Below are 12,960 nucleotides of genomic sequence, written 5' to 3'. Positions count from 1 at the left end.
CCGGTTCTAGCTCAGCACCTTCTTGCTCTGTGAGTCAGGTGCCTTTTGCTCCAGGAGCCCGGCCAATAAACCAGCTCTCCACGCCCCGTGTCAGGAAAAGCATCAGGCCCCGGCCCCGACCACACCAGCCGAGCGGCCCTCTTCAGTGTTGCACGCACTGACCGAAGGACCGCGGTGTGCCCGCCGTGCTCCCGGGTGCTGCCCTTCAAAGGGAGCCCGGCTGTGGAATCCCACGGGCCGGGATTGAATCTTGGCATCACCGCTTGCCAGCTGGGTGACCAAGGGCGTGTGACTTACCCTCTCTGAGCCTCAGCTTTGCTCCTCTGGGTAACGGCAAGAGTGATCCGTGCTTCTGGCAGCCGCTGTGAGGGAGAAAGGAGGTCTGTGCCCAGCACTATGCCTGTTGGTCTCTGTGCCGCTCCGGAAACATCACCAGCAGAAGGGCGCCACTCGCTGAGCAGAATGAAGTCAGAGCGCTAGGCACACGGGGAGGCGGGATTCGTTTTGCCGGAAGGGCAGGCAGGGGACAGGGAGTTAGGGAAAGCTAACTGCAGGCAGAGAAGGGGCTGAAGGAGGCCCGGGGAGAAGGCACAGGCCTGCGGGCAGGGGCGGGGGGTGGGGGGGGGATAGTCCCCGGGCCACTGTAACAAAACACCAGACTGAGTGGCTTGTAAAGTGAGTCACTTGCTCACAGTTCTGGAGCTCAAGTCCGAGATCAGGTGCCAGCGTGGTCAGGGAAGGGCCCTCTTTTCCTTGTAGGCCCACATGGCAGAGGGGGCTGGGGTCCCTCTGGAGGCTCTGAAAAGGGCACTAATCCCGCTTTTGAGGGCTCCACCCTCATGAGTTAGTCACATCCCAGAGGCCCTGAGTCCGCATACTGTCAGCTGAGGGGGTAGGATTTCAACATGAGTGGGGGACGCTGTGCACCCCAGGGATCAGGGAAGGGGAGCTGGCGGGCCGGAGGGCTCACGGCTGGCTCTGTAGAGGAGGCCCCCCCTCCCGGAGCCAAACAAGCCCTGGAATGTGGCTTGGCCACCCCAATGCTGGAGTAGCCCCTCCCGCAGAAGGTCCCTGAAGCCCGGGGGAAGCACCGAGTCCAAGGTCACGCAGGGAGGCGGGGCACAGGCGGGGCCAGAGCCCAGGTCTCCGGACTCCCAGGCAGCACTCCTCAGCACCTCACCAAAAGTCTTAGGTTTACAGATGAGGAAACTGAGGCTCAGCGCCGCGAAGGCTGGCAGTTCAGATCCGTCAAACACTCAGCGTTGACATCTCGGTGTCTTGTCTGAGCAGGCCCCGTACCGGGAACCCACGGAGGGCACACGGAGGGGAGGCATCCTCCGCAGGTCCTGGGATGTGCGGGGGAGGAGCCCGCACCTCCCAAGGTCAGGTGAGGAGGCCAGTCAGACCTGCCTCCATCAAAGCACCTCGAGGGGCAAGACACCCTTCCTCAACCCACTCCGGCCCAAATGACCAACTTCCTGCACACCAGCCGTGACATCCAGAACCAGGGTTAGGAGGTCAGTCAGCAGACCTACTAAGTGCCAGGTGCTGTGCTACTCACGGGGGGCTAGGGAGGGTACCCGCCGGCAAGGGCTAGAGAGGAGCTGTTTGAAGCAGATCCAGACCATGTCTCCAGGCAGTGCCTGCCCACCTCTTCTCACCCCTCCACTGCCCTCTGCTTGTCTCTCAGAACGTCCAGAGGACACTGAAGGGAGCCAGCCAGCCCTCCCAGCTCCGTAGCTCCTTTCCCATATGCCCCATCCCTGAAAATCCTCCAGTGAAATCCATCCCCTACGCCCCGACCCTCCCCCAGGGAGAGAGGAGGGCCTCGGGAGTCTGACCCCGTCCCGCCAGAGGTCCAGTGGAACATACCCAGGCCCTTTCCCGAGGGGCTCCCGTCCTGAGGGAGAGATAAGGGGCCATAACTCTCCCTGGCATCTGGCAGAATCCAGTTCTTTCCGCCGCTGGGTGATGTCACCTATTGTTGAACGGCTGTGCTTTTTATAGCTTCTGCTGCAGCTCGGGAGGGTGGCTGGCAGGCGGCGGGGAAGGGCTCTATGGGTTTCCAGCCTCGTGCTCCTAGCCTTCCCAGAGGGCCAGCAGCTGCAGAGAGAGGGAGAGGTTTCTGACATCTCAAGGAGAGGGAAAGGGTGGTCCCAGGGAGGGGCAGGGTGGGGGGAGAGGGAGGCAGGCCCCTCTCCCGGGCAGGCTGAGCTCAGCAGCTTTCCTCTGCCTTCTCTTCCTCTGCTCCTTTATCCGAAGGCTGCCCTCCCTCCCCACCCCCACCCTCAGAGAGGATGCCCCTCTCCCGAGGCACTGGGAGTGGGATGGGGCAGGATATCGGCCCTGCGGGGAAGCAGCCAGAAGCCACCCACCACCCTGCCCTTCCACACACACACACACACACACACACACACACCACCCTCTAGAGAACCAACACTTCTTGGAGCTAGAAGGGAGCAACGTACCCCTTTCAGAGATGGAAGGACAGGCACCCTGAGAGAGGTCGATGGCCTGGCTGGGGCCTCACCGACAGACCTGCCACTCAGGCTCAGGAGTCCATAGGCCTGGGTTCAAATCCTGGTTCTGCCCCTTCCCAGACCTGTGACTTTGGACCAGTTTCTTTTAACTCTCTGCACACAAGTTGCCCCCTGTAAAATGGAGATCATACTGGGTTCAGCATCAGAACGAAATACACCATGGTTCGTGTTTCTTGTCTACTGAGAACTCTCTCTAGAGCCCCTGGGGCAACCAGAGAGCTGGAGTCAGAGACCCAGTGCTCTTTCCATGTCATTCTTTGCTCGCTGGGCCCCCAAATAGGCCTTCTGTCACTGGTTTCCGGGTAAAGATGAAGCTGAATGGTGAACCTCAAAATCCAAGAGAGAAGTCCCCCCACCCCTTCCAAACCAGGATTTCAGGGGTGATTTCGCATCTACCCAGCTCACCACCAGCTGGCGTAAGGGCTCCGCCAGGTCAGGGGATGACTCATGACTCATTGCTGAACCTGCTGATGATGTGATAGCAAGGCTTCTGGGCTTCTAGGATTCTTCCATTGCCTCATTCATTCAACAGGTATGTGCCAGGCATCATTCCTTGCGCTGAAGGCAAGAAGGGTGACAGGGGATCCTACCCCTGCATGGAGGAGTCGACCATCCAGGGGGATGGCCTGGCAGGTTGTCTGGGCCCTGGCACTGGGGAGCTGCTCTCTTTTTCGGAATCGATAGGCAGAAGGACAAACCGTGTCCTCTCTAAGGTGTCAGATTCAGTCCAGGCGAGAAGGAAGGAATGGGGGAAGCCGCTGAGGTCAGAGCATGAATTTGAACAGAGCTTGTTAGACTGCAGAGCTCTCCCTTTGTTCGCCAGCTGCCCCCTCCCCAGGCACAGGGACACTTGGTTTTGTAACTTTATTAACCATCCTTATCAGCCGTCTCCCGTTAGCCTTGTCTGCCCAGCCTGCTGTCTCCCCCACAAAACTGTGAGCTGCTGAGATGAAGGACACCCTCTCCTGCCCCGTATCTGGTGTGTGTGACATAGGGAGCCATGGAACATATTTGGTTGCATTGAATGTAGCTGAGTTAAACAGGGCTCTGAGCCAGGGACCTGAAAAGGGGCGCAGCTGGCTTGCTAGAGAGAGTGTTTTGCCACCTTTCTCCACCCCTTCCTTCCAGAAATCCGGTTTGTCTGCCCTTACCAGGTTTCCTGTTGAATGGAAGTAACTTTCCAGAGCAACCTCTGAGCCGATTCGCAGTGCTCCTCCCCCACGCGTCGGCTCTTTGCTTCAAACAAACCCTTGAAGACCAAGGGGTTGGAATTCCTTTTCCAGCGGCTTAGGCCCACTGTGAACTCCAGCTCCTCCTCTGAGCTCCCATGGCACAGGGTGCCAGCTATGTGCTATAGCAGGAGACCCAGCGTCTCGCCCCCTCGCCAGTGATACATTCGATGATGTCAAACGCAGGGGACTTCAGGAGATTAACTAGTATGGCCTCAGCGTACAGATGAGAAAACTGGGGCCCAGGGAGGGAAGTGGCTGGTATCAGATGGGGGTGAGGCAAGGTGCCTCTCTCCCTCTCTGTAGGACATTTTCCATCGGGTCCCCCAAGCCCTGCCAGGGACCCTACACCTAACAGTCATTGGTGAAAACAGCTCTTTGGGCCTTCCCCTGCAGGCCTCGGCTCCATGGATGGGACTTGGATCCAGTTCAGAGGCACAGACACAACCTGCCGTCCCCATCCCCTTGGCTCAGCCCCTGGGTCCCTAGGCCGAGCTGTCATCCCAGCAAATCCGCTGCTGTGGCTAGAAAGCCTCAGACTCCCACGGACATGAAGCCCAGTGTAGTCTGACCCTACATGGTGCACATGTCTCTCTTCATCATCTAGACAAGGAGCCTGAGCCTCAGAGAGGTCAGCTGGCTTTCCAAGGTCATCCAGCAGCGAGTGGGATTAGAACCTGGGCGGAACCCCGCTTCACAGCTTCCCTCGCGCCTCTACCTTAGCCTGGCGTGGGACACGCCTCAGTTAGCTGACGCTCAGGAATTGGACTGTTCTGGAAATGGGCTCTTCCTGAGACCCGGCCCAAGCGAAGCTGCTTCCTGAGGCCTCCGTGACTAGGTGTGACACACATGGCTTCTGGCCTCCTCCGCTCCCTGCCGGCCTGCTCTACCCCGGTCAGGCTGCGGTTCCCCCAGCCACCGTGCCGGAGCCCCCCATGCACGCTGGTCCTGTGTCTGTCTCCTCCCCCCTCCCCACATCCCCAACCTCTCTTTTCAAACTTGGGCCAACATCCTGTCTTGTAGCCCTGCTCTGCCAAAACCCTCCCCACCCACCCTTAGCCCCCCTTCAGCTCTGTTTCCATGGGTTCTCTGCCCTTAATTGCCCCACTGTGTGCTGCTCAGGAGCAGGACACCGGGCGAGCTCAGCACAATCCCCTGGCTAGCAGGACTCTGGCTCATAGAGGTGCGTGTGTGGAATGAATGAGTCTGTAATCTCTGCTTCAGAGATCTCTTTCAGAGCCCAGAGGCCACTCTCCTGCCTCAGTCAACACTTAGGCACTGACTGCCTTGGTGTCCACGTGTATATACTCATCTGTTGTCCTCAGGACACGGTATAAGGTGCCCATAGACAGCATCCTCTGCCTCCAGACGTGTCCACACTGGCCTTTCATTACGACCCTCAAAGGCTCATCCCTTTGAGTCCAAAAGCTTCCAGAGCTTCCTCCTCCAGCGCAAACAATAAACACAGAAGACGATGCCGAGTATTTCTAGGAACCAAAGAAATGCAAACCCGAAGAGTGAGATGTCATTGTCAACCTATTGGGTGGACAGAAGTCTATTTTTGAAGGTAGAGTTAGAGACCTAGGTAAAGAAGTGCTCTCAGACTCTGTTGGTGAAAACTGGGACAGCTTTTCGGGGACAGTTTTACAGTGACTATTAAAAAATGAAACGCTTGTAGGCACGTGCCCTACAGAAATATCCACTCTCAAGCTTGTATTACAGGACTGTTCGGCACAGAGTGAATTGTAACAGGGACAAAAGTGGGCAGAACCCTGGTGTCCGTTAATAGAGGCTGATTAAACCCATCCTGGCACAGTCACGCATCAGATGCCCCCCCCCCCCCCCCGCCCCAGCCACTTAATAAGATAAGGTAAATCCATGTGTCCTGGTGTGGAAAGATGTCCACTACCTGTTACGGGAGAAAAGCAAGTTGCAGAAGAACATGTGTAACGGCCTCCCTCTGCGTAAAAGACAAAAAAGTGTGGGGTGTGTGGTTTGTTGGGTCCTGCTGGGTCCCCTATCACCTCGTTCCCCCAACCCCCACCACCATGCAGGGCTGTGTGCGAGCTCTGGGCTTTGTTTTGTTGGTTTTAAGTAATCTCTACCCCCAACATGGGGTTCAGACTCATGACCCCCAAGATCAAGAATCACACGCTCTACCAACTGAACCAGCCAGGCGCCTCCTGAGCGCTGGGCTTTCGCAGAGAGCTGGAGCAACCAAAGGCGATTACCATGTCAGAAAAATATCGCGAACTGTCCCCTAATTATAACTGTTTCTTGAGTGTGTTGTTTAAACATTTTTTTTTTTTGAGATTTATTTTTTAAGTAAATTCTACATCCGGTGTGGGGCTCAAACTCACAACCCTGAGATCAGGAGTCACATGTTCTACCGACTGAGCCAGCCAGGTGCCCTGAGTGGTTTGTTGTTGTTGTTTTAATGTGTATTTATTTTTGAGAGAGACGGAGACAGCGCGTGAGTAGGAGAGAGAGAGAAGGAGACACAGAATCCGAAGCAGGCTCCAGGCTCTGAGCTGTCAGCACAGAGCCCGATATGGGGCTCGAAACCACGTACTATGAGATCATGACCTGAGTGGAAGTCAAATGCTTAACCAGCTGAGCCACCCAGGCGCCCCACTGAGTGTTTTTTTTTTTTTAAGTTTATTTATTTATTTATTTTGAGAAAAAAAGAGAGATGTGGGAGGGGCAGAGAGAGAGAGAGAGAGGAGAGAGAATCCCAAACAGGCTCCATACCATCAGCACAGAGCCTGGCTCAGGGCTCAAACTCACGGACCGTGAGATCATGACCTGAGTGGAAGTCAAGAGTTGGACGCTTAACCAACTGAGCCACCCAGCAACCGGCCCCCACCCCGAGTGTATTTTTTTAACAGAATGATACACCTAAGGGTGACCCCAAACCTTTGATTGAACCTGCCTTTCTCACACCATGCCTCCCACATCTGCGTGTGCAGAGCTGGGTCTTCCGGGGAAACACACATGATGTGGGAAATACTCATTGCTAGAATCTGCAGGGGGAAACATCAAGAAGGGAAACCGCCAAGGGAATTCCCTCAGGGGTGCCCCCAGTTCCCAGCCTTCTCCCCTGTCCCTAGGACTGTCTTTGGCTTTCCCTGTTTACTCATGGGCTTCGGAATTATCATTGAACAGCTAACATCGCATAATGACATAACATATTAATTTGTTGCCCTAGTGTTGGCCACTTTGAGTGTTTCTAAATTTTCTGTGTTGCAATGAACACCTTCATGTATGGAGATTTTTGCTTATATTGGATTTTCAGAGTGAAATTACTAGGTCAAAGGATACAACATAAATGTCTTTATGGTTCCTACTAAAGATTGCCAAATTGCTTCCAAAAGAGTTACTCTGATTTATAATACTACCAACACCGATGGAATCTACAAGTTCCAGGAGATAATCTTGCCAACCCCTGGCCCTTGTCCCCTCCTGGGGTGGCTCTTTTGGAAGGTTATAAATGGTATCTCAAAGCTGTTTTTCCCATTTGTCTCCTTACTGGCCAAGGTGGAGTTCAGATTTTCAAAAGATTTGCTTTAAAGGTGTCCTAAATGGCAGTCACGTGTGTTCTTTCCTCTCCAGGGAGCACGCAACCGATGGCATTACTGACGACAACAATTATAACGAGGACTAGAACTCCTTAGGTCTTTAGAGCACTTTACAGTTTACAGACTTTGCCAACCAGCATCTCGTTTGATTCTACCGGTAGGCAAAGCAAGGCAAAGGGTTTCCTCTCCCGTTTGTAGAGGAGACGGTTGCAACCGCTCAGGGTATGTTTGGCCAGAGACACGGAAGTCCCCCACGGCTAACGTCAGTAATGAGGGGGACAAGAGATGGCAGAGAAACTGCGCACGTCCTCTCTCTGGGGCCACACGGCCTCTGCTCTCTGCTTCTCCGTGTGTCCCCCCTTCGCTTGGCCCATCATCTTTCTGCTGCTTCTTCTTTTTTTTTAGTTTATTTATTTATTTGAGAGAGACAGAGACGGCGTGAGTGGGGGAGGGGCAGAGAGAGAGAGGGAGAGCGAGAATCCCGAGGAGGCTTCTCGCTGTCAGCGCAGAGCCCGACGCGGGGCTCGAACTCACGAAACCGTGAGATCATGACCTGAGCCTAACCCGAGAGTCAGATGCTTAACCGACTGAGCCACCCAGGCGTCCGGAAGACTGCGAATAGTGGCAGCATCCAGGCTCTGCCCATCCTCCCGGGGGGCTCCAGCGTCCCATCCACCTCTGCCCCTTAGTTCTTCATCTCTCAGGAGAGACTCCGGGCCTCCAGCCTCCCAGATGGCTTTTCCTCTGCTCACGTGTCCACCCTTGGTGGGGGGCACAGTAAGGGACGGCTCCATGGGGTATCAGCAGAGTTGCTGGGACAGAGGTCAGAGCTCTTAGAAGGGTGTGGGAAGGGAAGCGGAGGCAGGCTTTTAATACAACACTGGCCAAAAGCTGATTACTGTGTGGCCCTCTGGGACAAACTAGACTGTAGCAATATCCCGGCAGTATGAGTTGTCTAGGGCTGCAGAGGCCTGCCAGAGAAACCCCCCCAAAGGCACAAGAGATGGTCACCTTCCTCTTGAAGTGCACCCCGGAGCCTCCCCCGGGCCTCAGTCAGGCGCTACCCGCCTCACTGGCCAGCAGATGCCTCCCTGGGCAGATCTGGGAAGCCTGGTGTCCGAAGGAGGGGGCCGTCAGGGGCTTCTCCTGACCCTGCCCACTCAGCCCTCCGTCCCCCCCCCCCCCCCCCGGTCTGCAGGTGCGGATCTGGGAGATCCCCGAGGGTGGGTTGAAGCGGAACATGACAGAGGCTCTCCTCGAGCTGCACGGGCACAGCCGGCGCGTGGGGCTGGTCGAGTGGCACCCCACGACCAACAACATCCTCTTCAGTGCCGGCTATGACTACAAGGTGAGCTGCTAGGCCGCGGCTGTGGGGAGGGGGTGGGGGTGGGGGGAGCAATGTGGGTCTTGAGGAGCTGCCTGTAGGGGCCACTGTTACCTTCCAGAGCACGTTCATCAGCGTTGTCCCACCCCCCTGTCCATTCATTCCTTCATTCGCTGCACACCGCCGGGCATCTTCTGTGCGCCCTGTCTTTCCCGGGGTCCATGGAGGCTGCCTGTCTGGCTTCTCTGGCTCCTACGGGTTGGAAGAGAATGCCCACTCCGTGCCCACACCCTCTGCCGGGCCCCTTCTTAAATCTAGAAGTGGCCGCTGCCCTCCTGGTGGGAAAAAGGAGCAAAGTTGGTGGAGGGAAGAGAACAGCACGGGGCCCTGGCCAGGAACATGAATCCTTCTTGCTGGTAGCAGAAACCGATCCCGGCTGGGGCTGGGATCTGCCGAGGGACAGTAGTGGATTTGCGCAGCAGGGAGCATCAGCCTCTGACATAGAGTTTAACGCCACCCCCCCGCCTCCCAGCGCACCCCGACCCGGCACGGGGCGTCTCTCCCGGGGCCGCCGGGTGCAGACCGGGACAGGCGCCTCACGGTGCAGCCGCAGGGCTGACCCTGCCTCCGGCATGCCCACCCCCCTGGCAGGTCCTCATCTGGAACCTGGACGTGGGTGAGCCGGTGAAGATGATAGACTGTCACTCAGATGTGATCCTCTGCATGTCCTTCAACACCGACGGCAGCCTGCTCACCACCACGTGCAAGGACAAGAAGCTTCGCGTGATTGAGCCACGCTCTGGCCGCGTCCTGCAGGTGAAGCCCCACCGTCTTTGAGGGGAAGGGAAGGTGTTGGGATGTGGGGCTTGGCTTTCAGGCAGGCCTAGAGGAAAAGGCTGTGCCAGCTCCCCTTCTCCCACGCACCTGGCCTGCACCCCTGCTGACCTTGTGGATTCTGGGTGCTTCTCGGGGCCCTGCTTAGACTGGGTGGGGAGAGACCTCAGCACCCTTTCTCATCCCCACTGCACCCCTCTCCCCAGACGGGCTTCTTCTGGCCTGCTCCGGGGGCAGAACTGGTGGCACCCTTCGGGGCACAAATCCTTGGGTATCGCCCAAGCCCCATCGTGGGCACAGGAGAGGGGATTTGGGACTCGCTACCCAGGCACCTGCGTGGGGACCGGCCTGAGGGAGATGGCGCCAAGCGGGGAGGTTGATGGAGAATTTAGCTCCACCTTGATCTTTGAGTGTTCCGGGTCTTGACCGCGAGGAAGGGATTAGATGCCGTTGGGGAGTAAGAAATGAACTTCTCAAGCACCCACTGTGTGCCGGCCGTGGGGCATACATGGATGGAATGGGAGGGAAACTTTGGGAGAAATGTGAGGTTTACCTCCTACCCAAGAAAGGACCGATGCTTGACCCGGCTGTGTTTCTCTCAGAAGAGTCTGAAGTGGCAAGACCAAAAAGCCACCTACTACCACCATCGCAGAGAATAACACTCATAGTTATTAGCATCATTAGCATTAACCGCCATTTACTCAGAGCTCCCCGTGTGGCGTGCACTGTACCAAGGGCTCCAGGACATTACTCCTTTAATCCTCACAACAGCCTTTAAGGGGGGGGGGGGGGGTGGCTCGGCTGCTCTTCCCCCTTTCACGCAGGGGAACTGAGCCTCGGAGGGGGGTAGAGACGGACACTCAGTTGCGGGCAGAGTTATATGTGGATCCTGAGAAACTTAACAGAAGACCATGGAGGAGGGGAAGGGGGCAAACCATAAGAGACCCTTAAATACTGAGAAGAAACTGAGGGGGAATCGGGGGTGGGGGAGAGGGGAGAGCGGGTGACGGGCATGGAGGAGGGCACCTGTTGGGATGAGCACTGGGTGTTGCGTGGAACCCAGTTTGACAATAAATTATATAGAAATAATATAATAATAATAATAAATTTTAAAAAAATTTTTTTAAAGAATTCAGACCAAGCTGGGGTGGGAGGGGGGTGGGTCCAGAACCCATGCTGAGCGGAGAAGAAGTTAAGGAGCTGAGAACCCAAGCTCCACCCCACAGACGTGACGCGGGCCAGAGGGGTGGGACTCCTCGGGGCCACCCTTCTTTGACAGACGTGGAACTGAAATCCAGAGCAGGTGACGCCAGCCTGAGTCTTTGCACCACCCCGCCAGCCTCTGGTACCCGACCTGATGCTGACTCATGCAGGCAAAGGGCTGTTGCATGTTAGGAGGAGAAGGAAGGGACGAGAGCCGAGAGGCAGGGGGAGTGGAGGTGAGGATGGCCCTGTTAGAAGGAGCCCTGGGTGAAGCAAGTTATCGAGAAGTGACCCCGTGAGTCCCCTGTGCTCCCTGGGCTCCTGGTCCCAGGGCTCTCTTGCTCCACAGCACCTGACCTGGCTTCCTCTGGCGGCTGTGACAAATCACCACAAACAGTGGCTTACAGCTCTCTCTCTCAGCTCTGGAGGCTCTGGGAGAGAACCCTTCCTCGCCTCTTCCAGCTTCTGATGGCGGCTGGCCTCCTTGGCTGGGAGCCACATCCTCCAGTCTCTGCCTCTGGAGTCACATCACCTTCTCCTCTGTGTGTCTGTATCTCTCACCTCTTACAAGGATGCTCGCCATGACCTTTAGGTGATCCAGGGGAGTTAAGGACCCCATATCACAGATTCCAGGGACTAAGGCATGGACATATCTTTTGGGGGCCCCCATTGAGCCTACTACGGTTTCCTAGTATCCAGCGGCCGTGGCTTAGCAGCTTTCTCTGTCCCTGCCAGGAGGCAAACTGCAAAAACCACAGAGTGAACCGAGTGGTGTTCCTGGGAAACATGAAGCGACTGCTCACGACAGGGGTCTCCAGGTGGAACACGAGACAAATCGCCCTCTGGGACCAGGTCAGCCACGGGGAGGCCAGGCGGTGACACGAAAGAGTTGTAGTCCTGGGGGCTGTGCTGGGGTCGGGGAAGGTAAGGGGCCGTCCTGCCTGGACGTAAGCTGATATGGGCCTTCTTCCCTGCAGGAGGACCTATCCATGCCCCTGATCGAGGAGGAAATTGATGGGCTGTCGGGCCTCCTGTTCCCCTTCTACGATGCTGACACCCACATGCTCTACCTGGCTGGAAAGGTAGTCAAAGATTGGGGGGTGGGGAGCGCTGGGGCAGCCTGTTGGGAGACCCCCTTGCCCCACCATTGTGCCCCTGCTCCTGCCCTACCCCCTGAGGAGAGCCAAGCTAACCTCTCTGGTCGTCTCTCTCACTCTCTTCGATCGAAACCCGCCCTCAGGTCTGATACTCATTCTTACTGAAGTGTCAGTGACTGACAGTTCCCTCCGAGGTGCACTGGGGTGGGGTGGACACCGGGATAAGGCTCAGAGCCTGAAGTGTAGAGCGCAGTGACTAATGACAGCATTCGAAGCACCTGCCGGGAGCTTTTTGGCAAACATGGCCTCGTCTATCACAAACACTGTCTACACGCACACACCACCTCCACCCCATCACCCCGTAAGTCCCCTGTGACGACCGGCCACGGGTCTAGAGGCCAGGTCTCCCTGGTCTTTGGACCACCGCTGAGGCTTTCTGCAGCAGACCCCCAGGACCGGGGCCTGCTCAGCCCAGCCCACCCCCGCCCCCACTTTCCTCACCTCCCTCTCTCCCTGCCCCCAGGGAGATGGAAACATCCGGTACTATGAGATCAGCACTGAGAAGCCCTTCTTGAGTTACCTCATGGAGTTCCGCTCCCCAGCCCCGCAGAAAGGCCTAGGTAAGGGGGTCCAGAGGCTTCCATGGCTGTTATGCTATAGAACAAGAGACTGGATGTTTGGTTCATGGGTCACCCCTGCTTTAAATGAAAATCAGAGCCAGAAGCCCACAGCTCATGGGCAGTCAGAACCTGCAGATGCTGCCCCTGGGAAGGTCCGCCTGCCCTTCTTTGCCAGCCTGTCACCACCCACCTGACTGACTGTCATTCCATGGTGCCTGACATCCTCCATCACCTCTGGTCATCAGCGGCCCACACGGGCTTCATTCCCATTTGCAGATGGGGATACTGGCGCTCCAGGTGGCTCTGAACTCTTGTAAGGTGGTTGAAAAACTAAAGGTCAGAGAAAAGTCTGGGTCCAGACACTTTCCTGAAGCCTTTAGGAAGCCAGGACCCCAGTCTCCAGGAGCAGCTCTGTCCCTGCCTGAGAGGACAGGAGGAAGTCCCAGGGTGTCCCCATCCCTGCACCCCCAGGCTCCCCAGCCTCTAAGCAAATCCTTCAGAGGGTCCAGAATTGATGGAGCGTAGTGAGTTCTTC

The 12,960-nt window shown here is 56.6% G+C and overlaps 1 protein-coding gene across 2 annotated transcripts in view; it reads left to right on the top strand.

Annotated features, from left to right (window-relative positions):
- CORO2B (coronin 2B) overlaps positions 1 to 12,960 on the top strand; it is a 131,983-nt gene that overhangs the window by 109,602 nt on the left and 9,421 nt on the right. For both annotated transcript variants that reach the window (XM_047861790.1, XM_047861792.1), the window contains 5 exons: positions 8,546 to 8,695; positions 9,323 to 9,487; positions 11,444 to 11,560; positions 11,686 to 11,790; positions 12,329 to 12,425. In XM_047861790.1, the coding sequence (XP_047717746.1) occupies positions 8,546 to 8,695; positions 9,323 to 9,487; positions 11,444 to 11,560; positions 11,686 to 11,790; positions 12,329 to 12,425 (634 nt within the window). The remainder of the gene's footprint in view (positions 1 to 8,545; positions 8,696 to 9,322; positions 9,488 to 11,443; positions 11,561 to 11,685; positions 11,791 to 12,328; positions 12,426 to 12,960) is intronic.

The sequence above is a fragment of the Prionailurus viverrinus genome, chromosome B3 (genome assembly GCF_022837055.1).
Source record: "Prionailurus viverrinus isolate Anna chromosome B3, UM_Priviv_1.0, whole genome shotgun sequence".
Classification (NCBI taxonomy): Eukaryota; Metazoa; Chordata; class Mammalia; order Carnivora; family Felidae; genus Prionailurus; species Prionailurus viverrinus.
The sequence above is the reverse complement of the archived record's forward strand: the minus strand, read 5'-3'. Positions and strand labels throughout refer to the sequence as shown.